This window comes from Mirounga leonina, unplaced genomic scaffold, assembly GCF_011800145.1.
Source record: "Mirounga leonina isolate KUSES-001 unplaced genomic scaffold, KU_Mleo_1.0 Mir_151, whole genome shotgun sequence".
Lineage (NCBI taxonomy): Eukaryota > Metazoa > Chordata > Mammalia > Carnivora > Phocidae > Mirounga > Mirounga leonina.
The window spans coordinates 46,995,116-47,021,059 of NW_023270377.1; the positions used below are offsets into that span (position 1 = coordinate 46,995,116).

The 25,944-nt window shown below is 37.7% G+C and overlaps 1 protein-coding gene across 1 annotated transcript in view; it reads right to left on the minus strand.

Annotated features, from left to right (window-relative positions):
- Positions 1-17,942, minus strand: part of FSIP2 (fibrous sheath interacting protein 2) — a 106,656-nt gene extending 88,714 nt beyond the window's left edge. The window contains exons 1-8 of the mRNA XM_035007578.1: positions 17,844-17,942; positions 17,369-17,494; positions 13,666-13,827; positions 12,873-12,962; positions 11,482-11,621; positions 10,232-10,373; positions 9,691-9,801; positions 6,885-7,005 (exon numbers count right to left, since the gene is read on the minus strand). Coding sequence (XP_034863469.1) covers positions 6,885-7,005; positions 9,691-9,801; positions 10,232-10,373; positions 11,482-11,621; positions 12,873-12,962; positions 13,666-13,827; positions 17,369-17,494; positions 17,844-17,942 — 991 coding nt within the window. The remainder of the gene's footprint in view (positions 1-6,884; positions 7,006-9,690; positions 9,802-10,231; positions 10,374-11,481; positions 11,622-12,872; positions 12,963-13,665; positions 13,828-17,368; positions 17,495-17,843) is intronic.
- Positions 17,943-25,944: the final 8,002 nt, after the last annotated feature.

A 25,944-nucleotide genomic window follows, 5' to 3' on the forward strand; every position in this document is an offset into this window, starting at 1 on the left:
TCTGGGGAATGAAACAAGCATTCATGTCCTAGAGGGAGAGAGCACCCCTCCCAAGATCAAGGAAAACAGGCCAATGCCCTGGCATGTAATAGTAAAACTCACAAAGCTTAGAACAAAGGAAACCATCTTAAGGGAAGTTAGGGGGAAGAGATTCCTTACGTACACAGGGAAGAACATCTGAATAATGTCAGACCGATCCACAGAGACCTGGCAAGGCAGAAAGGGCTGGCAAGACTATATTCAGGGTACTAAATGAGAATAACATGCAGCCAAGAATACTTTACCAGGCAAGGCTGTCATTTAGAATGGATGGAGAGATGCAGAGCTTCCAAGACCAGCAGAAACTGAAAGAATATGTGACCACTAAGCTGGCCCTGCAAGAAATATTAAAGGGGGTTCTATAAAAGGAGAAAGGCCCCAAGAGTGATATACAACAGAAATTTACAGAGACAATCTATAGAAACAAGGTCTTCACAGACAACATGATGACAATTAATTCATATCTTTAAATAATCACTCTCAATGTGAACGGCCTAAATGCTCCCTTAAAACAGCACAGGGTTGCACATTGGATAATAAGACAAGACCCATCCATATGCTGTCTACAGGAGACTCATTTTGAACCTAAAGATACATCCGGACTGAAAGTGAAGGGATGGAAATCCATCTTCCATGTCAACGGACCTCAAAAGAAAGCTGGGGTAGCAATTCTTATATCAGACAAATTAGATTTTAAGCTAAAGACTGAATTAAGAGATACAGAGGGACATTATATCATTCTTAAAGGATCTATCCAACCAGAAGATCTAACAATTGTAAATATTTAAGCCCCCAACATGGGAGGAGCCAACTACATAAGCCAACTATTAACCAAAATAAAGAGACATATTGATAGTAATATATTAATTGTAGGAGACCGCAATACTCCACTCTCAGCAATAGACAGATCATCTAAGCCAAAAATCAACAAGGAAACAAGAGCTTTGAATGACACACTGGACAGATGGACCGCATAGATATATACAGAACATTCCACCCTAAAACAAGAGAATACTCATTCTTCTCGAGTGCACATGTAACTTTCTCCAGAATAGACCACATACTGGGTCATAAATCAGGTCTCAAATGATACCAAAGGATTGAGATTATTCCCTTCATATTCTCAGACCATAATGCTTTGAAACTGGAACTCAACCACAAGAAAAAATTTGGCAGAAATTCAAACACTTGGAAGCTAAAGACCACTCTGCTTAAGAATGTTTGAGTCAACCAGGAAAGCAAAGAACTTAAACAACTCATGGAAATTAATGAGAATGAAAACACATTGGTCCAAACCCTATGGGATACTGCAAAGGCCGTCCTCAGGGGGGAAATACATAGCCATCCAAGCCTCACTCAAAAAAAGAGAAAAATTCCGAATTCACCAACTAACTTTACACCTTAAAGAACTAAAGAAAAAACAACAGGGGCACCTGGGTGGCTCAGATGGTTAACTGTCTGCCTTCGGCTCAGGTCATGATCCCAGGGTCCTGGGATTGAGCCCCACATCAGGCTCCCTGCTGAGCGGGGAGCCTGCTTCTCCCTCTCCCTCTGCCTTCCACTCCCCCTGCTTGTACTCTCTCTCTGTCAAATAAAAAAATAAAAAAAATCTTAATAAAAAAAGAAAAAACAACAAATGATGCCTAAGCCACACATTAGAAGAGAAATAATTAGGATTAGAACAGAGATCAATGAAATAGAAACCAGAAATACAGTAGAGCAGATCAACGAAACTAGAAGCTGGTTCTTTGAAAGAATTAGTAAGATCGATAAACCTCTGGCCAGACCTACCCAAAAGAAAAGAGAAAGGACCCAAATTAATAAAATTATGAATGAAAGGGTAGAGATCACAACTAACACCAAGGAAACAGAAACGATTATTAGAAATTATTATTAGCAACTATATGCCAATAAATTAAGCAACCTTGAAGAAATGGATGCCTTCCTGGAAACCTATAAACTACCAAGACTGAAACAGGAAGAAATTGACAACCTGAATAGACCAATAACCAGTAATGAGATTGAAGCACTGATCAAAAACTTCCCCCAAAACAGGAGTCCAGGACCTGATGGATTCCCTGGGGAATCCTACCAAACATTCAAAGAAGAAATAAACCTATTCTCCTGAAGCTGTTTCAAAAAATAGAAATAGAAGGGAAGTTTCCACACTCATTCTATGATGCCAGCATTACCTTGATTCCCAAACCAGGCAAGACCCCATCAAAAAGGAGAATTACAGACCGATATCCCTGATGAAGATGGATGCCAAAATTTTCAACAAAATCCTAGCTAATGGGATCCAACAGTACATTAAAAGGATCATCCACCACGACCAAGTGGGATTTATTCTTGGGATGCAAGGGTGGTTCAACATTCGCAAATCAATCAATGTGATAGAACACATTAATAAGAGGAGACAGATGAAGCATATGGTCCTCTCAATTGATGCAGAAAAAGCATTTGAGAAAATACAGTATCCTTTCCTGATTAAAACTCTCCAGAGTATAGGATAGAGAGAACATTCCTCAATTTCATAAAAACCATCTATGAAAAACCCACAGTGAATATCATTCTCAATTCCCTTAAGATTGGGAATACGACAGGGATGCCCACTCTCACCACTATTGTTCATCATAGTACTAGAAGTCCTAGCAACAGCAATCAGACAACAAAAAGAAATAAAAGGTATTCAAATTGGCAAAGAAGTCAAACTCTCTCTCTTCGCAGATGAGATGATACTTTATGTGGAAAACCCAAAAGACTCCACCCCCAAATTACTAGAACTCATACAGCAATGCAGTAATGTGGCGGGATAGAAAATCAATGCACAGATATCAGTTGCTTTCTTATACACTAATAATGTAACTGTAGAAAGAGAAATTAGAGAATCTATTCCATTTACAATAGCACCAAAAACCATAAGATACCTGGGAATAAACCTAACCAAGAGGTTAGGATCAATACTCCAGGAACTACAGAACACTCATGAAAGAAATTGAAGAAGACACGGAAAGATGGAAAAACATCCCATGCTCATGGATCAGAAGAATAAACGTTAAAATGTCTATGCTGCCCAGAGCAATCTATACCTTCAATGCCATTCCTGGAACAAACAATCCTAAAATTTGTATGGAACCAGAAAAGACCCCAAATGGCCAAGGAAATGTTGAAAAAGAAAAACAAAGCTGGGGGCATCACATTGCCTGATTTCAAGCTATATTACAAAGCCGTGATCACTAAGACAGCATGGTACTGGCACAAAAACAGACACATAGACCAATGGAACAAAATAGAGAGTCCAGATATGGACCCTCAACTCTATGGTCAACTAATCTTTAACAAAGCAGGAAAAAATATCGAATGGAGAAAGACAGTCTCTTCAATAAATGGTGCTGGAAAAATTGGACAGCTATATACAGAAGAATGAAATTCAACCATTCTCTTACACCATACACAAAGATAAACTCAAAATGGATGAAAGACCTCAATGTGAGACAGGAATCCATCAAAAATCCAGAGGAGAACGTAGGCAGTAACCTCTTCAACATCAGCCACAGCAACTTCTTTCAAGACACGTCTCCAAAGGCAAGGGAAACAAAAGCGAAAATGAACTTTTGGGACTTCATCAAGATAAAAAGCTTCTGCACAGCAAAAGAAACAGTCAACAAAACTAAGAGGCTACCCATGGAATGAGAGAAGATATTTGCCAATGACACTACAGTCAAAGGGCTGATGTCCAATATCTATAAAGAACTTCTCAAACTCAGCCCCTAAAAAACGAATAATCAAGTCAAAAAATGGGCAGAAGATATGAACAGACACTTTTCAAAAGAAGACATACAAATGGCTAATGGACACATGAAAAAATGTTCATCATCATTAGCCATCAGGGAAATTCAAATCCAAACCACACTGAGATACCACCTTACTTCAGTTAGAATGGGAAAAATTGACAAGGAAAAAAACAACAAATGTTGGAGAGGTTGTGGAGAGGGGGGACCCTCTTACACTGTTGATGGGAATGTAAGTTGGTACAGCCACTTTGGAAAACAGTGTGGAGGTTCCTCAAAAAATTAAAATAGAGCTACCCTATGGCCCAGAAATTGCATTCCTGGGTATTTACCCCAAATATACAGATGTAGTGAAAAGAAGGGTCATATGCACTCCAATGTTCATAGCAGCAATATCCACAATAGCCAAACTGTGGAAAGAGCCGAGAGGCCCTTCAACAGATGAATGGATAAGGAAGATGTGGTCCATATATTCAATGGAACATTACTCAGACATCAGAAAGGATGAATACCCAACTTTTACATCAACATGGATGGGACTGGAAGGAGATTATACTGTGTGATAATATCAGAGAAAGTCAATTATCATATGGTTTCACTTATTTGTGGAACATAAGGAATAGCATGGAGGATATTAGGAGAAGGAAGGGAAAAATGAAGGGGGGAAATCAGAGGGGGAGATGAACCATGAGAGACTACAGATGCCGAGAAACAAACTGAGGGTTTTAGAAGGGGTGGATGGATTAGCCTGGTGATGGGTATTAAGTAGGGCACATATTGCATGGAGCACTGGGTGTTATATATGCAAACAATGAATCATGGAACATTACATCAAAAACTAATGATGTACTCTATGGTGACTAACATAACATAATAAAAAAATAAAAATTAAAAACAAAAGAGGGGTTCTGAGGTAACAAAGGTCTAAAATGTCTACTTTAAACTCTTTTCCTATTAAATGAGACAGTTATCAGTTGAAGATGTAGGGATGTATATTGTTACTAAAGTGGTTTCTTTTTTTTAAAGGTTTTATTTTTTTATTTGAAAGAGAGAGAGAGTGAGAGGGAGAAGGAGAAGGAGAGAGAATCTGAAGCAGACTCTGCACTGAGCACAGAGCCTGATGTAGGGCTTGATCCCACAACCAGGAGATCATGACCTGACCTGAAACCAAGAGTCAGATGCTTAACTGACTGAGCCACCCAGGCGCCCCTAAAGTGGTTTCTTTTCTGAAGCATGAGATTGTTGTCATTATTTCAATGAGCTGAATAGATTGAATTAGTCCATTTAGCAAATATATATTTTATATACACACACATACATACATATAGGGCTATTTGTTCTGTGAATACAAAAGTGGGAGTTAGAATATTATGGGTGATTAAGACAGTGGGAAATATGTAATAAGTGTATGGAGAATGATACAAAGAACTATAAAGGATTCAAAGGAGAAGGATCTTTTTTTTTTTTTTAAAGATTTTATTTATTTATTTGACAGAGAGAGAGCACAAGCAGGGGGAGCTGCAGGCAGAGGGAGAGGGAGAAGCAGGCTTCCTGCTGAGCAGAGAACCCGATATGGGGCTCGATCCCAGAACCCTGGGATCATGACCCGAGTCGAAATCAGATTCTTAACCAACTGAGCCACCCAGGTGCCCCAGAGAAGGATCTTCCAATTAGGGTTATTAAGAAAGACTTTGTGGAGTGTCATTTATAGTGGAGCTAAAAGAATTGTGGGATAGGGATAGATGGGCAGTGAGCACATCACTCCAGGCTAAGAAAATTGGACAAAGACTGGCACAGAAGAAAATTTACTTGTGTTTTAGGAATGGTCAGTGGTCTCGTTTGATTGGACAATGAAATAAATTGAGAGCTTACTATGGGCTAGAGCTTTTGAGATTTTATGAGAATTTAGGAATAGTATTTTTGTTTTCAGATGATGAAACTTAGCTCAAAGAGGTTAAGTAATTTGTCCAAGCTATTTATATGGCTAGATAATGGGAAAGCAGGGTTTGGACTTCAGCAGTTTGGCTCCAGAGCCTATGCACATCACCCTTAGATCATAGCTTCCTTCTTCCAGCAGGTAGTGTGAAATAAAGCTGAAAAGTTACGTTTGGGTTGGGCTCTAGATGGTGTTGAATGGTTGCCTCAAAAGCCTGAGCTTCATTTAAGAGGTAATGGGAATCTTTACATTTTGGGGCTGGAAGAAAGCCTCAGAACAGATTTAAAGTCTAATTAGTAGCAGCATGAAAAATGGATTTGAAGTAGGTAGAAAAAAGAGCCAATGGAGACTAGTTAGTAATCTACTGGAGAGATGCAAGGAGGCTCTCACCTAAAAACAGGATTGATGGGATAGAGATAGGATTGATGGGATGGAAGATGATCTTACTCTTTCCTAAAACTACATAGTCATGATAATTAAAGCAAGTTTACATTTTTGCATTCTGGCCATGAAATTGTAATTACTATCATTAATTAATTTAATTTAATAAATTCACTATATTTTATAATGTTATAAATTAAAAAAAGCTGGTAGAGATTGGGCATAGAAAAGTCATGATAGGATGCCCCTCCTTTAAACTCTTCATTTCCTTCTTTTTTCTTTCCTTCCTTACTTTCCCTTCTTCTCTACCTCCTCCCTTCCTTATTCCCCAACCTCCTGCCCGCCCCCCCCTCCGTTTTCGTCTGATATTGTCCTTTCTGGCTGGCAACATAGTAGATCATCATGTTGGTATACAATAGCAATTATCTTATACACGAGTTTTTAAAGTTTCAGTAGCAAAAAAATACATTATTTTTATTATATGTAAGTTGGTTAGAACTACAGTATAGGCAAGCTTGTCTACTGAACCACTTGATAAGATTATTTTACTTTGTTTTAATTTTTGCATATGTCTGCTTTTCAAGTTGAACTGTCATAGAGAAATGCCTAGAACTGTGCCTAGCACAAAGCAAATAGCAATTGTAAGCAAACAGAATTTTACAAAAGGATTTTTAAGTAAATATATAAATAAGCATTTTCTACATAGCTCTTTCAGCTTTTAATATTCTCACGTTCACAGTATGTTCCATCTTGTCCTCTGTAATGAAATGTGTCATTTCTCATCTCTTCTCCTTTAAAGCTGTCTTCTTGCCTTTTTTGTAAATGATAAGCCATTTTTTTCTCTAGAAGGGCTTGTTTCTAAAATATTAATATATATATATATATAAGTTAACATCAGCTTCCTGTTTAAAAATGCAAGACAAATCTTTAAAATGTGAGAGTGTATATTGGAAATCAACAGTCACTCCTGTCTTGTGACTTGTAAAGTTACATGGTACAAATTTCCATCTGTGATAAAACATGAAAATTTAGATACAGTTACCTCACTGTATACCTTCAGGAAACTGGTCCAGTCACAGATGAGGTAGGGTTTCTTAATCATAGCTCCTGCAGAGCTTAGGCAATTTCTAAATCATCTTCAATGGGAGGGATTCCTGAGTAACTTAACCAAAAACACCCAGGCCTACCAGAGATACACATAATATATAAAATGTGACTTCCTTTTGTGAACCTCTGGGCTAATATTGACCCTGGATGTCTCAGAAAGGAAGTAACTGCACAGAGAAAGAACCCTAGAGATCCTCAAAGGGTTCCCTTGAGTATTCGGCAACAGATGCATCACTACCAGTGTGTGAGGAAACTAAGCAAAGCCACACAAAGGACAGTACTAGAGGATTAGAGAGAACAGTGCTTGGCACCTGTCTATCACGCCTATTTTCACCAGCCACTCTGGAAGAACTTCGTAAGTCATAGGGTGTTGTGTAGAGTTCTAAAATGGGTCTTGCTTCTAGGACTAGGGAATAACTAGTCTCAGATTAAACATGGCTCTGGCCCCTCTAACAAATCTTAAAAAGCATGACCTATAACAATCAAACTCTTTCCAAAGAAATTATCTACATTCAAGAAAAAAGCTAAAGGGTATTTAAAAGAATATGAAAATATTCAGCACCCAAAAAGTAAAATTCACCATATCTGGCATCCAATCAAAGAGTACCAAGCATAAAAAGCAGGGAAATATAACCCATAAAATGAGTGATCAATCAATCAATCAATCAAAATTGACCCATAATGACACGAATGTTAGAATTAAAGATAAGAATATTAAAACACAATTGTATTCCATATATTTACAAGGTAAAGAAAAGACATATAACATATAAAAGGGAAGAGAATCAATTTTTTAAATGTATGAGATGAGTAATATGAGATATGCATTAATAGTAAAATAGACATTGCAGAAGAAGAGATTAATTAATGCAAATTTAGGAAAAGAAGCCATTCAAAAGGAAACAATGAGGAAAAAAAAGTTACAAAATGAAAAGAGTATCAGCGAGATGTGGAACAATATCAAGCAGCCTAATATGCCTGTAGAGAAGAGAGAAAGGGCAAAATAAATATTTGATAATAATGTCCATTATCATTTTCTCTATTCTATGTTATAACAGAGGTTATAGTCAGTGCAATCAGGCAAAAAAAAAGAAAAATGCATTCACATCCAAAGAGAAGAAATAAAACCACCTTTATTTGTAGACAACATAATCATTTATGTAGAATATCAATTGGCATCTAGAAATAAATTACTAGAATAAGTGATTTTGTCAATGCAAGATACAAGATGAATATAAAAAATTGCTTTTCTATATACTAACATCAAATAATCAGAATTTGAAATTAAAAATACCAATTATAATAGCATAAAAATTATGAAATACCTAAGGATGAATCTATCAAATCTATCAAAAGAAGTACGAACTGTAAATTGCAAAAATTAAGGAAACCTAAATAAATGGAGAGAGATATTTGGTTCATGAGTTGGAAGACTCAATATTATCAAGACATCAATTGTGCCCAAACTGACCTATAGAATCAACATAATTCTAATCAAAATCTTGGTAAGATTTCTTTGTAGAAATTGAAATGCTGATTCTAAATTTTTTTTTTTTTAAGATTTTATTTATTTATTTGAGGGAGAGAGAACACACATGAGAGTGGGGAGGGTCAGAGGACGAAGCAGACTCCCTGCCGAGCAGGGAGCCCGATGCGGGACTCGATCCAGGGACTCCAGGATCACGACCTGAGCCGAAGGCAGTCGCTTAATCAACTGAGCCACCCAGGCGCCCCTGATTCTAAAATTTATATTGAAATGTAAAGGGCTTAGATTAGCCAACACAACTTTAAAATAGAAAAACAGACTTAGAAGGTTAGCACTACTGATTTAAAGAATGATTAAAGGTATAATAATCAAGACAGTATAATAGACAAATAGGTCAAAGAGCAGAAAAGAGTCCAAAAATCAGTCTATACAACTGATTTTTGATAAAGATGCAAAGACAAAAAATCTTTTAAAGATTTCGATAACTGTAATTTAAGCACATACTTTGGAGTAAAAAAAAAAAAATATATATATATATAATTGACATTATATATATAGAGAGAGACATTATATATATATATATATATATATATATAAAATGTCAATCTCCAAAAGATTACAATACTAAGAAGTATACAGCAATGAATTGAAAACCTCTGTATTAAAACACAATTCAAAAGAAACAATTTAGAATAACTCCATTGGAAATATCTGGAATTCAAATAGCTCTGCCAATAACCTGGCTCAAGTAGCCTGTGGCATGACCATGCCTACCATCAGTGGTCATGTCTAATGGGCACTCCCAGTGCCAGCACTTGTTCCATTGCACTAGTTGCATATCATTTGGAGTAATTGGTCCATTGTTATCTCACAGAGTGTACTCCCAAATATCAAAACTGGCAAAAGCTTCTCTTCAAACAGCCCCAGTTAGGGGTTAAAGCTCACCCTACCTTCCTGTCACTCTCCTCTCTGCTTCTACGCCGTTGTTCCTCTATCCTAGCTTCTCTTTTAACATCTTCTCCAATCCTTGTCAGAAGTAACATCTCTTTTGTCTTCCATTCCTAGAGAGTATGAATGTTACTATACTCAGTATGTGTTCACAGTAAACCTTTGTATTCTTTCCACCACCAACAAGCAAATTAGAATAAGTAAGGGGCCTAACAGAAATCAGGTCAAGCATAATTAAAGTCATACACTGGGTTTAGGATGGCCTTTTCTTACGCACTCCTATTAGGAATGCAGGTATGGTTATTTTTTTACTAAAGCTAAATTTAAAAATTTTTCCACCCTATAATGAGGACTTTTGGGGAGTTAAATAGTGAGTTTGTGGTCAGCCTCATTATTTTATGTAACAACTTGGAAAAAAGATTAATGTGGATAAATGATTCAGACCTGAAATGACTTCAAGAAGTATGATGGAGAGGTAAATTACTTACAAATGAAACAACTGTATACAATTTTTCTCTAAATATTTTGAATTTGTTATCTCACCTCTTCAATTTTTCTACGAAGACTAAGTTTTCTCCTTGTGTATTCTCGCTGTCGTCTTTCTTCTCTATCCATCCGAAGTAGGCGTTGCTCTTCTGCTGTGTGCTCAAGTTGTTCTAATTCCCTATTTATCATATCCAAATATCTAAGTAAAAGTGCAAATACAAGTAAAGGTGAATTGGCTATTTCCCTTCCATCATCTCTGCTTTGATATTCTCAAACCAAGTTCTTGCTTGCTTTTTATTTCTTAAGCTACAGGAATTTTACAGTTTTTCTATCAGCTCTGCTCATGGACCTTTAAGCCAGCCTGACCCACCAACTCACTTTACTCCTTATACAAATCTCCCTATTATATAAGTATCTGTTATGGCACAGCCAATGGTAAAATGTGGAGCAAACTGATTAAAAACATTTTACACAGAAAGTATTCATAACTTTGTACATTTGGGAATATGGGTTTGCAAAGAAGGCTAAAGTAACTGAAACACCGACTTCAAATCTGGGAAAAAAAAAACCAGATCTGAGTTTCCTAATAAAAAGATGTATACTGGGTCCATTGTAATTTACAAGACCTTGAACAAATCTTCCATCTGTAGTCTGGGTCTCTGGGATGTCAATCTGTTTTATGGGCCTACCATGAAATTGAACTATGGAATATAAAAAGTCAGGCACTGCAGCCTCTCTCACTTTAATGAAGGAGGAGGAAAAAGACCAATAATATCCCTTCACTTCCTAAGAAGTGGTCTTGGTCATGGAATGGTAACGATTGGACGTTAGTAGGTAATATCTTAGTTTAGAGAACGACAGTTTAGAGACGATGCATATTTATATTGGCATTAGATAAAGTTTCCTTTTTTGACTTTTCACTAACTTTCTCAAACTTAATGCTATCAGTCCTTAAAGATGATCATAAGAAGCTACTGTAGAAACGTGTGCTAAAGATACTTTCTCTCCATCTACTACAATTGGAAGGACTTTGGATCTGATTTTGTTCTTCCAGTTATCAGCTTAGATTATCTTTTGGACTCACAACAACCCTGCCTTCTCTGGTAGAAATTTCTCTTTATAGCCTTGCTACCATAATTTCCCAATTCCCATACCTCTTGGTCTCTCTTCCTCTCCATAGTGGGAACAATTGTGGAGTTCAATAGTGTCTAGTTCTCTAAAAATCCTACCTTCAATTCTTTCTAGTACCTTCCTACATATTTGGGTCCACAATATATAAATGAAATATGCATTAACTTCAATCTTACCTGTGCCTTATTAATCGTTCCTGGTCCTTAATAGATTGGGTGCCTTCCTGTAACAACCAATTTTGGAACCGTGCAACATCAGAACGTCTAGGTATTTGACTGTTTTCCTGTAGTCTATTTACTTGCTTTGCAAGCATTTCCTATTAAGAAAAGTGTGTTATAATATACACATATACATAAATGTATGTAAATTTGACTATGTATATGTAAAATCTTCTTTTTACATTCTCAGAAATAAAACTGTCCTATCATATGCTTAGTAAAATTCCTGTACTTCGTGAATAGCTAATTCTGCTTAACTGCATTTAAACCTATTGTAGACAAGGACAACCAACCCAAAATAAAGATGTCTTTCTCTGAAAATGAATGATAAATACTTCACCTTATTTTTCTATCCATTCTGAAAAAAATAAATGATAATAAGGAAGGAAGGGAGGAGAAGCTCTAGGCAGATGGGGGAAATTGGGTAAAATACAGAACATTTAATAGTATAGGGAAGTCATTATCATTTCTCTACAACTCTCTCTTTTTTAAGATTTATTTATTTATTTTAGAGAGAGAGCGTGAGTGCACAAGTAGGGGGAGGGAAAGAGGGAGAGAATCCTCAATCAGACTCTGCACTGAATGCGGAGCCCAACATGGGGCTCAATCCCACCACTCATGAGATCATAATCTGAGCCAAAACCAAGAGTCAGATGCTCAACCCACTGAGCCACCCAGGCACCCCTCTACACAACCTTTGAACATAAATTTGTAAACGTACACGTACACACAACATTTCTCGTTTTTATCCAACTCTCTTGACCCTAAAACCTGAATTCACTCATGCACATGTGCATGTGTGTACACACTCACACAAACTTTTTGAGTCAAAAATTGAAAGGAAGTCACTATCTATACCCACTCTACACCAAATCATTCCACTTCATTTTTAAGAACAACATTTTTTATTGAATGAACACAGCTGCATGTGTGTGGGTACACATACACAGTGTACATGTTCTTCCAGTCACCTATAGGACATGGTAATTATTCATGCTCCTCCTCTCCTGTTACGCAAGCTGTTTTGGGGGCTCCAGCTGAAGAATCTTGCTGCCACAATAGACTCTTCCTATTGCTCTTAGCTCAGGTAGAAGTGACATATCTGAGGAGCAATTTAATTGCTAAATTATGCAAGCTACTATTGGCATATTAAGAGATAACTGGGTCCCTTTTATTTTCTTGGCTTAATATAGCAACCTCAAAATATTATTTATTCCTCTTCTAAATTTTAATTTGGAAAAAGTAGTTTGTCAGAATTAAAGGTAAAAATATATGAAAATATTTTGCATGCAAATAAAGCTTTCTTCCAAACCCTATGAAAAGAAACCAAATTTAAGTATTTAACTTACTTGATCTCTTATATAGTTTCTTTCAAAGTCTAACTTTAAACTGGTAAGATATTGTCTGTACTTATTCAAGTCCCTCAAGGTACATACAATCTAAAAAACAAAACAACAGTAATGACAAAAATATATAAATACAAATATTTAAAAATCATAGCAATTACTTTCCTAGGAAAAATAGTAATACCATACCATTTGATAATATTTTGGTATTAAGAGTAATAAATTGCTAACGATTTTGTAAGCAGTAACTCTCTACAACTTTTAATCAAAAGGAAATTTCTACCCAGATAACATTACTTTATTAATATGCATCATGATAGGGGATTTAGTACATACAACTGGAGTTATTAAAAGAAAATACTAATGTAATAATAATGTTTGACCCCAATAAGTATATAGTCCATCAAGATTCCATGAGGCTGATTTTACTAGGTTCCTATTTTGTCTCAAGTTTTTAAAAAGCTTATGGGATATAATCCTTGACAAGCATACAGTGACATTAGAGACAGAGAAAGAGGACTATGATACATTTGGGAAAATTACCTTTACATCCTGAAATTATTTGGTAATCATCTTTTGATATCATAAAGAAAAAAGGTGAGGGAAGAAGTAGTTTCATTTAGAAAAAACCATTGTCTGGTTTCCCTTGACCCAAATACTGAGTAATTTATGAAATTTCCCATTATTTCTCATGACCAAGTTAAAGGTGATACAGACCCCTCAGTGAGGTACAGAAGCAAGCTTTATCAAGTCTTGGAGGTTTGCAATGATTAAAAAGAATTAATCTTCAACCCACTTTATTATTGCTGGTGATATAGCCTCCTTTCTTTAATCTTCTCAGGATATCTTTGCGCTTATAGTATGCTCTTAAATGTGGATCATGAAGACTTTTATATTGGGTTTCCAAAAGCCGACAATAAGGATCAGTCAGGTTAAAACCGTAAGAAGGTTGAAAAAGCTGCAAACACAGATTTTAAAATATTATAAGGGTAAAGCTAATGAATTTCACTTTTAAATGTCAATCTATTGAAATGACTAGACTGTTCACTGAAAATAAAGCAGGCGAGAAGAATTTGAAGTGGGGAAGAACTGGCAACAGAAAGATTTGGATTAGGCAACATAAATTTATTATCCTGACTTCTTTTTCCCCACTGACCTGACTTATTCTAAAAACCTTCCCTCACTCAATTAATTCCTCCCCTGATCACTATCAGTCCCTGGCCCTGAGTCAAAGAAGAAAGGAAAAGAAAAGAAAGGAACTAGGATAAAATTTGTTTTAATGTATAAAGAAAGTGAAAGCTATGATTCTTCCTTTTCCCTTTCCCACTTCCAAGTCAAAGTACTCACTACGTTTAAAAGGATAAAGGGATAATATTAATTATGATTATCTCAATAATCTGAAAATGAAGAAAATAGAAAGTCTTTCACCAAGATTCATGGAAACTTAAACCAAAAAAGTAGAAGTAAAACTCAGATGTTAAAGATAATGAATAGGTGGCGCCTGGGTGGCTCAGTCGTTAAGCGTCTGCCTTCGGCTCAGGTCATGATCCCAGGACCCTGGGATCGAGTCCCACATCGGGCTCCCTGCTCTGCAGGAAGCCTGCTTCTCCCTCTCCCACTCCCCTTGCTTGTGTTCTCTCTCTCGCTGTGTCTCTCTCTGTCAAATAAATAAACAAAATCTTTTAAAAAAAAAGATAATGAATAAAAGTTATTGTGTTAGGTAGGGTCTTATTTAAGGCAAGAAACCCAGTAGTCTCTGAGAGCACTACAGTTAGGAAAAAAATCAAGGTCTGTATTATAAAGTTCAACATATTGAAGAACCAATTATAAAAGATATTAATAAGGATTGAGGTTTCTTCATATGTGTAAAGACCAAATACAACCTTATACAGTAGTCATTAGCATATAAAAGGAAAATATCAGCTAATAGTCCTGTTTCTCTTACATTAGAGGAAACAGCTGAATTATCTCATCTCGTTTGTAAATTAAAACATTACCAAAGTGAGGTGTGTGTGTGTGTGTGTGTGTGTGAGTTCCGAGTCCATTTTTCAATGGCAGGATGGTGAAAATGGGTTTTGGGGAACCTCTGAAAGGGAAAAAGTAGAAGATGTAAGTAGGTGTGGAAGTTGTCCTAATATTGCCTTTGCATTCTTTCTTTTTGCTTTCCTTTAATTTTTTGTGGTGAGAAAAATGGAAGTTTTAGTCTAAAGTACAGTCAAAGCAGTACTTGGCTCAAGTGAAAGGCAACTGGAATGTGTGGAAGATGTGGCAAACCTGAGAGCACCTGACCTGTTTGCAGGCATTCAATTCCATTGATAAGCCCCCATGCATTGTGCACCAATCTAGATCTCGCTGCAGGTACTAGTTCGTGACCTCTGTGTTCAGCCTGGCAGTAGCCACCTCAGTCAGATTCTGAACACTAAGAAGCCTGGCTGGGTGGCACTCTATAAAGAACTCCCTCAAGCTATAGGTGGGAGGCTGTTTCATATATGGGCAAAGGGGCAGATTGGAGGAATATGATAGGATGCTAGCTTTCATTTTCCATTTAAAAGCTTCCTTGATAAGTTTCTGACTTCTTGCTTAACACAAGGCTTCAATCTCTTCCAAGGGCATACATCATAAAGCAAAATTCCCTAATTACTAATGTTTCCCTGAGAAGGCAAAGAAAAGAATCTCTTAGGAGTGTGTCTTGAATTCAGTGAGACCAGGTATAAAGCCCATACCTTTCCTGTAAGGGAAACAATCAACAATCATGACTCAAGAATGGATTGATTTTTTTTTTTTTTTAAAGATGTTGACATTTAGCTGTCAACATCTCTTAGCTGTTGAACTTCAGCTGTGATGGTAGTATGTTTCTCAAGACCAAACTTGGGCTAATTACCTGTAAATAAGGAACACCTTTTAGACATAGCCATTCATTAGAGCCAGGGTATGCATTCTGTTGTCAATTAAAGTGATTGGTTTTTCTTTAATAAAAAAAACCCCTAAAAGTGTAAATGTAAAAAAATCACTTTATTGAGGAGATAGTACTGAAAGAAAAAGAAGGATCTCACAAAGTCAGTCTTCAGGGAAATAGTCTGGTGCTTGATTATGATTAAATGAAGATAGTTTGGGGGGAATGAATCTAATAAGGAATAGAGAGAACATCTTTTAAAAAAGTAGTTGGCAAGTGAATTAATGTTTGATAGAAATGGTAATTCAGCAAACAGTATATTTGACTAAACAGTTGAAAGACAGGGCTAAGTTTATACCCTGAAGAGTTTTCAAGCATGGTTTAGGAAAGCTAGTTTGTTTGGATGTGACTCAGCCAAACAGTGTGAGGTGGCTTATTTTTTGTTAGCTTGCTCTACTCTATTGGAACAAAGGGAAATTATGTATTTCCCAGAAACAAAACTTTAAGTGATCATGTTTATTAGGCAAGTATCAAATACCAAGAGGCCCCACTAATTTCTGATGACATCATAGATAGAAGGAGGGCACAAGGGTCACTCGGAATTCTTTCCTGTAAAATTTTTTGCACTATTGATCAAAGCAACCACTCAAAAAAAGAAATGTACTGAACCTCCTTCAGCATTAGTCACTGGGTCAAAGGCTGGGGAGGTTTGAGGGTAGAGGTAGCGCTAAGGACTAAGAATATGAAAGAGTTTGAGGGAAGCACACTCTACCCCATTATGATTTACATTATAAAATTATAATTATAAAATTATAGCATTGAGTAAAATTACACAAACCAAGGGCAATGCAAATTTTAAGGAAATATAAGCTAATTGGGGGCTGTAATAGTTCAGAAAGAATCTTGAAAGATGGTTCAAATTCACAGATTGGGCAGAAGAGGAAAGAATATGTCAGGTTTGGGAAGCAAGGTGAACAAAGGCACAGAAATTTTAACATGGTATGTGTGAGTAAGGAATAAAATACCCCAGGTGGAAGGAGCTGAGGCTCTCGATTAGAGAAAAGACTGGATGAGGAGGTTGGGCAAATCATGGAGTCATTAGTTAAATACTAAACATGTTAACTTATTTCATCTTCACTGTTTTCTCAGTGTGTGAAATAGAATGCAGCACAAACAAAAATCATAGAACAGTGTTCTGTAATGAGAGTTTTGTCCAAGTTATTATTGGTTAAAGTCATAACACAATTAAATGGCCAGCTAGCACCAATAATCTTCCACCTTTCAACCAAATATTTTTCTAACAAAATCTCACTAAATAGGTATAAAGTTATTATAAAGAAAAGTTAATATGGTTCTATAAATTATAAATTAAGGCAGAACTAAGAATCTAAACTTTCTAGCCCAAGATTCTGAGACTATACTAGATGAAGTTGCTTGGTATGCATCCTAAACAATATCTTAGGTTAGATGTGGGGTTGGTTATTTTTTTCCTGTGTATGGTAGTGCAAATTCCCCTAATGAACTTTGTATGATGTAGTGCCTGCGTCTAACAGCAAATAGAAAAGAGCAAAGAAAACCAACGTAAGACCATTAAAAATTACTTTACCTTTTCACTTAACTTCGTAGTATAGTATAAAGTTTTGCTTCCTGGGATCATAGGCAGCTTGACCCCAAGAGGCAGATCCAGTAGTTGACCCGCTCCGACCCCTGGTAAGTGGGTTTTGTGCACGCCCTGTCAGATGCAATTGGAGACTTTGGCCTTTCCTTTCAGTATTAGATATTAGGCCAATCTACTCCTACTCCAATCAAGAGTCAGACAGTCAGGGTCGAAGGGTCCCGCCCTACCACACAGCCCCGAAGACCTCCTCCCGCCTCCCGCTTCCCGGGCCACCCGCTTCGCCGCTGCGCCACAGCCAGTTGCGGCCCCAGCAGCCCGAGAGCACTTCCACCCGCCGCCCGCACGAGGGCGCCAGAAGCGGGCGGTTACAAACCGCGCCGCGCGTCCGTGGCTCTCCCTGCCCGGGCCCCAGAGGGCCGGAAGCCCGTCGGAGGACCGCGACGCCAGGCTGGCTGCCACTCACGTCTCCGCATTCCTGGCTGTCCACGGCCAGGCTACTGGTGGCCGTCTTGGTGGCAGCGATGTTGGCAGCCTTGGAGCAGGCGCTGAGGTACAGCTCCATCGCCGGCCCGGGCCCGTCTGCCCCTCTCCGCCCTCCCCTGGCCCCTTCCCTCGCACCCCTTTCCCCGTCGTCGTCCCTCCGTTGCGACTGGACCCGGAATGGCCAGTACCCCGCGTCCGCGAGGCCTCACCCTCGCGGCGTTCCAGGCTCCGAACTTGGGGGCCCCAGACGGGTGGTGCCTTCCCGAGGGCTGGTCCCAGCCGCTTGGGCGTGCAGCGCCGGCATTTGGGGACATCAGTTCTAGGGGCCTGGGCTGTGAGGGCTGCGGCTGAAATATCGTTTCTCCCAGAAGCCAGCACCCCTCAGTCAAAGCAAACCCAACTCCGAACTCTGAAAGCGTTGCGGGAGGGTAGCTGGCTAATTTCTCCCGGCCTCCGAGGAGCTGTGGTTTGGCCCGGGTGGGGCGGTGGGGGGTGAGCAAAACAAACAAACAAACAACAACAAAAAACTCCATTCTAGGGACAGAGGCCTGGTTTTCTATATGTGCCCCCTTACAGACACTGTGATCACACCCCATCCCCAGGCTCCCACGACCTCTTTCCACTCCAGGGCCACATTACCGTACTTTGGTTTCCTTTGGGGCTCTGCCTCTCTCCTGTCCTCCTCCCTCCTCTAGTCTTCCTCTTTCCTTTCTAGCTCTCTTCTCCTTCTCCTGCTCCCTCTTCTCTGCCTCCCCTGCTTTCTCCTAGATCCCTCTTTCCTTCTCCTGACAGCCATCCAGCCAGAATTTATAAAATGCACGACTCCTTGAGGCCGGTCATTGGAAGGGGTACTGGGAATATGGTGGTGAGTGAAATTTGGCCTCTTCTTTCAAGGAGCTAACTAGACTGTGAGTGCTTTGAGGGCACAGAATGTATCCGATTTGTCAGGAATGTGGACTTAGACCCTTGTTCTTTCTTATTTCTGGCCCATTTAGTAGTAATACCTACTATTTATTGAGAATTTAGTAACTCCAGATACTGTGGTAAACACCACATTTAATCTTTATAACAGCCTTGCCAATAATGACCTCTTTTTTCCAAAGGTTAAAGAGGAATGATAGTTACTTTTAAGTCATGGCCCCAGAGACAGTTTCTTAGTCAATATACTAGTTTTATGTCTGTTCTGTTTCTTTTAATGCCACTCATATGCATGGGACTCCTAAATTTGAAATCTGATCTCGGGATACAGTCCACTACCAGCACTCCACATGGGGGTCTCACAGTCATCTCAAATTCAGTGTACTCAAATCTCAACCTACCCTTTCACTAAAACAGTACAAAACTAAGGCCTTGTTCTTTTTTTTTTTTTTTAGATTTTATTTATTTATTTGAGAGAGAGAATGAGAGAGAGAGCGAGCACATGAGAGGGGGGAGGGTCAGAGGGAGAAGCAGACTCCCCGCCGAGCAGGGAGCCGGATGCGGGACTCGATCCAGGGACTCCAGGATCATGACCTGAGCCGAAGGCAGTCGCTTAACCAACTGAGCCACCCAGGCGCCCCTAAGGCCCTATTCTTGCATTTCCCATCTCAGTGACAATAGCAGTATCTACCCAAGCTGGAAACTGAGATATAATACTAGATACTCCTTTCCCCTCATTCCGCACATTCAGTTGATCTCTTTGTCCTACTGATTTTATCACTGAAATTAATTGGTCTTCTCCTACCCATCTGTACACTACTCCCTCAGTTAAGCCACTCATCATTTTTTTGTCTGTGTGATCACCACAGCCTTACCTGTCTGCACCTTTTACCCAATAGTCCATCTTTTATCAAATTAATCTTTGATGCCATCTCTCTCCCCTCTAGTAAATCCCCAGTTACCATAAGACTTAACACAAAGCATATAACAGCCTCTGTGACTTGGTCCCTGTATTAGTTTTCTCTTGCTGCTGTAACAAATTACCACAATCTTAGTGGCTTAAAACAACACAAAGGTATTATCTTACAATAATTGAGGCCAGCAGTCTGAAATCAATCTCATCTTGCCGAAATCAAAGTGTTGGCATGGCTGCATTCTTCTGGAGGCTGTCGGACACAATCGATGTCCTTCCTCTCTATGGCTTCTAGAAGCTTCCCCATCCTCCCACTTCAAATCCAGCATGTAGTGTCTTCAGATCTCTCTCTGACTCAGACCTCTGCCTCCCTCTCTATAATTAAAAATCTGTTGATTATGTTGGGTCCATCTAGATGACCTATGATAATTTTCTTTATTTTTTAGAGAAAGGGAGAGCATGGGGGTGAGAGGGGCAGAGAAAGAGGGGGAGAGAGCATGGAGCCTGATGTGGGCTTGATCTCATGACCCTGGGATCATGACCTGAGCTGAAATCAAGAGTTCGGTGCTAAACCGACTGAGCCACCCAGGCACCCTGATAATTTCTTTATTTTAAGGTCAGCTGATTAGCAACCTTAATTCCATTAGGAATCTTAATTCCCCATTGCCATGAAACATATATATTCATAGGTCTTGGAAATTAAAATGTAGACACCTTTGAGGGGTATCATACTGCCTAGTACAGCTCTTTTCTCCCTTTTTAAGACATAACTTCTGTACACCACCTCTCAAAATTGAACCTCAAATGATGTAGAACTGTTTGAGGTTAGTTTCCAACACTGAGCCTACTGATTCAAGACTTTGTGTCTTTGCTGTGCTGTTCCCCTGCCTGATAGCCCTTTGCACTTCATTGCTTGGCTAATTTCAGTCAGCTTTTAAGATTGCTTAAGGATCATCATCTCTAGGAAGGTTTTTTTTTTTTTTTTTTGTTAAGATTTTATTTATTTGCGAGAGAGAGAATGAGAGACAGAGAGCATGAGAGGGAGGGAGGGTCAGAGGGAGAAGCAGACCCCCTGCCGAGCAGGGAGCCCGATGGGGGACTCGATCCCGGGACTCCAGGATCATGACCTGAGCCGAAGGCTGTCGCTTAACCAACTGAGCCACCCAGGCGCCCCATCTCTAGGAAGTTTTTATGACATTCTAAGCTTTTGCCAATTTTTTTTCCCTTTAAGGGAATGGAAACTCCTTTAAAGCAGCTATTGGGTTATTCAATTTTATATGCTCAACACTTAGCATAGTGGTCTAGCAAGCATTTAGTGAAACCCCAGTATATTTGGTTGTCTTGACCTAGGTAATGAGAACCCATCGAAGGGTTTTAAGAACATTTTTATTTTAGAAGATCATTCTGGCAACAAGATAGGGGATGGATTTTTAGGGGGGAGACTGAAGGCCTGGGAGACTTTATGATATGTAGTTACATAAGCAAGAAACAATGAAGACCTGAAATAATGAGTCAATAGGAATGAAGGGGAGAGAATGGATTTGAGAGACATTTGAAGCAACATTGTCATAACTTTGGGTTCTTCCCCATCTCACCTACTTTAAAAATAACAGGGTTGGAGGGAATGATTGCTGTGGTGAAGCTCACAAGGGTAGATGACAAGCTTGAATTCTGGAGAGAACAGTAAAACCAGAAAAGTAAATGAATTCCCTAAGAAAACCACATCAAACAGGTAAGTTATTTTTATAAGGAAAGCAGTTGGAAAGTGAGATTAGAGAAGCAGGAAGTCTATGATAATTGTATGTAAAGAAGTATTTGTTGTATTCTTGGAGATGACAGAGGAACATGTGTTTGAAATTCTATGAACTTTGGGGCCTTTTCAGATACTATCTTGCCCTTTCCTTCATAACAACCCATTCACAAAATTTAATGGCTTTACACAATGATTTATTATTTCTCACAGCTTTTGGGTTGGCTGACATTTCTTTCAGTCTGAGTTGGCTCAGCTGGAGCTGGATCATCTAGGGTGGCTTCACTCACATGTCCAGGGCCTCAGCTGGGATGGCTATAATGGTTGGGATTGCTGGAACACTGTCTGCAGATGTTCTTTTCATATTCTAGGTGATTAGATCATGCTTTTTTACATGGAAGTCTTGGGGTTTCCAGCATGAAGAGGGTATGAACTTTAGTGTGCTTTTGTGCTTTTCAAATCTTCACTATTAGTATAACATTTTCTAAGGATACCAATCATTGGATCAGAGTCCACACTAATGCAGTATGACCTCATCTTAACCAGATTACACCTGCAAATTCTCTATTTCTAAATAATTTTATAGTCAGGTTCAGACTGGACTAAATTTGGGGGGAGGACACCATTCAACCAGATACAGAAAGTTACTGCTAATGGAGGAAGTTTGATATATTGACATGTCAAAAAAGGCTTTTTTAGGATATTGATTAGACAGAGGGCTCAAAATAAGAATCGGTCTGGAAATAACAAAAATATGGATATTAGAATCATCATGATATATATGGGTTTCTAAAGGATTTCAAAACTTAAAGAGATAGAATAAAATTATCTAACGTCCCATAATTGATTCAGGAAAAGTAGGCAAAAAGAATAAATGAGTATCACCCTCATATACTTTCTGAAGTGGTCTATTTCTGCCAGGTAAAACCTTAGTTAGCTTCTGATTAGTTACTGCCTCTGACTAAACATTACTTCTTATATTGCCCACAAAACTGACGCAAATATTAAAGTAAACTATCCTCTCAAGATATATAACTTATCAAATATTAACTGTTTTTCTGTATTTCTGTAAAATATCTTATTTGCTGATGTTTTAGATTTTTTCAAATAATTATCATCTTTACAAAAGAAAAAAATGAAAGTTTGTATTAAAAATTTTGTTAAGAGAAGTTTTGTCCCTATCATTAATACAGCACTGCCTCTACAGCAGAACAAATTAGCACCTGATTTTTTATTTCCTGGCTCTTACCTCTCATTACTTGATGACTCTCTGTGGGTCTTATGCTCCCAATAAGACTCTAGGTGCTTTTGATTGCTTGCATCCCCTGGGTCAGCAGTGCCCAGTTCTTGCTAGGCACTCAGACTGCTTTCCTGATTACCCTTTAGTCATTGCTAAATAGTGAGTGCACACATGCACATGCCCACACACACACACACACACACATGTACACACACAGGGTCTGGTAAGGACCATACAATATCTTTTCGTATTATAAGGTATATTTCTTTGCTAGTATCCCACCCATGTAAATACTTTACTTTATATTTGCATTATTTTTAAAAATATTATATTTATCTTGATGAAAAGCTGGCACTGAATACAGAGTCCTGATTTGTTAAGTGGTGCAGACTATGCAGAAAGAAGGGGGCCAAATTAAATATTGGTTGGGATATTTATTCATATATTCTCAATATATATATTTTAGGTGACAGCACAAATAAATAGTTGTGAAATATTAAATAAAAAGTAATGTTCAAATATATTTCCAGTTTAAGCTTTCACATGAAGATAGCATATAATTTAAGGTAGCCAGTCATACGATGCATCACAGGTGGGGAAAATTCCTTAATAGTAAAAGGCAGTAGGAATATATAGTACAGTATTAATAGAGTAGACTTGGGGGTTTAAATCACATTTATTTCAACTCTTGGCTTTAGTTTCTTCATCTTCAAATTTTGTATAATGTTAACTCTTATTTTATAGGACTATTAAATGAGTTAAATTGATAAAAGCACTTAGCAAAATGCATGGTCTATAGAAATGCTCAATCAATGACAGTTTTATTATTAGCATCATTTTGACTGAGTAGCATTAATAGGGACATGATTAATTAATTAACTAATTAAAAATATCCCCCGGTTTTATTGAAAAATAATTGACATAATACTGTATAAGTTGAAGGCATACAGTATGATGGTTTGATTTACATATATTGTGAAATGATTACCACAGTAGGTTCAGCTAACATCCATCTTCTCATATAGATACAATAAAAAGAAAGCAAAGAAGAAAAGAATAAAGGGGAAAAAAATTTGTCCTTGTGGTGAGAACTCTTAGGATTTACTGTCTTAACAACTTTTCTATGTAGTGTTAGCTGTGTGTTCTGTGGCAATGTTAGCCGTAGGCATCATGCGGTACATTACATCCCTAGTATTTATTTATCTTAGAACTGGAAGTTTGTACCTTTTGACTACCTTTCTCTAATTCCCTTTCCCCTTATCCATACTTCTGGTAACTGCAAGGCTGATCTCTTTTTCTATGAATTTGGTGTTTTTTGTTTGTTTTGTTTGTTTGTTTTAGATTCCACATATAAGAAAGATCATATTTGTCTCTGTCTGACTTATTTAACTAAGCATAATCCCTTCAAGTATATTCATGCTGTTGCAAATAGTAGGATTTCCTTTTTTCTGAATAAATAATATTCCAGTGAGTATGTGTGTGAAATATCCATTCATCCATTGATCCACTGGTGGACATTTAGGTTGTTTCCATGTCTAGGCTATTGTAAATAAGACTGCAATACATATGAGGGTGCAGATATGTTTTTGAGTTAGTGTTTTTTTGTTACCTTTGGATATATTTCCAGAAGAATGGCTGGATCATATGGTAGTTCTGTTTTTGATTATTTGAGGATCCTGCATATTGTTTTTCCATAGTGGCTGTACTAATCCACAATTCCACCATCAGTGCACAGGGGTCCCTTTTCTCCATATCCACACCAGCGTTTGTTATTCCTTGTCTTTTTGTTAATAGCCATTTTATCAGGTGTGATTTAATATCTCATTGTGGACCTAATTTGCATTTCCCTAATCATTAGTGATATTGAGCATCTTTTCATATACCTGTTGGCCTTTTGTATATCTTCTTTGGAGAGATGTCTGTTCAGGTCCTCTGCCCATTTTTAAATTGGGTTATTTGTTTTTTTGCTATTGAGTTATAGGAGTTCTTTGTGTTTTAGGTATTAACCCTTTAACAGATACACTGTTTGCAAATATTTTTGCCCATTCTGCAGGTTGTTGGTGGTTTCTTTTGCTATGCAGAAGCCTTTTAGTTTGACGTAGTCCCACTTTATTTTTTATTTTGTTGCTTGTTCTTCAGGTGTCATATCCAAAAACTCATTACTAAGATCCACGTCAAGGAGCTTTGTTCCTATAATTTTTTTCTAGGAATTTCATGGTTTCAGGTCTTCCATTTCATCCTTAATCCATTTTGAGTTAATTTTTGTGAATGTGTAAGATATGGGTTGAGTTTTATTCATTTACATGTGAATATCCAATTATTCCAGCACCATGTACAGAAGAGACTGTCTTTTTTCCATTGAGTATTCTTGGCTTCCTTGTCAAATATTAGTTGACCTTATATGCTTGGATTTATTTCTGGACCCTCAATTCTCTTCTGTTGGCCTATTTGTCTGTTTTTATTCCAGTACTGTACTGTTTGATGACTACGGCTTATACTATAGCTTAAAATCAGGAAGTGTGATACTTCCTGATTTGTTCTTTCTCAGGATTTCTGTGGCTATTTGGAGTCTTTTGTGGCTTCATATAAATTTTAAGAGTTTTTTTCTACTTTAAATAAATGCTGTTGGACTCTTGATAAAGGCTTGTATTGAATCTACAGATGGCTTTTAGTAGTATTGACATTTTAATAGCATTAATTCTTCCAATCCACAAACATGGGATACCTTTTCATTTATTTATGTCTTCTATTTTTTATCAATGTATTGTAGTAGTTTTCAGTGTAGAGATCTTTTATTCTTTACTTAAATTTATTCCTAATTATTTTATTGTTTTTGCTGCTATTGTAAATGGTATTATTTTTTAAATTTCTTTTTCAGAAATTTCATTGTTAGTATAAGAAGTGCTACTAATTTTTGTATATTATTTTTTTATAATGTAACTATTGAACTCATTGATTAGATATAACAGTTTTTTGGTGGAGTCTTTAGGATTTTCTCTATATAAAATCATGTCATCTGCAAATAGAGACATTTTTGCTTCTTTCTTTCCTTCCAATTCTGACACCTTTTCTTGTCTGATTGCTTTAGCTAGGACTTCCAGTACCATGTTGAATAGGAATGGTGAGAGTGGGCATCCTTGTCTTGTTCCTGATCTTAGAGGAAAAGTTTTTATCCTGCCACCATTGAGTATAATGTTAGCTGTGGTCTTGTCATAGATGACCTTTATTATGTCAGGTATATTCCTTCAATGCCTAATTTG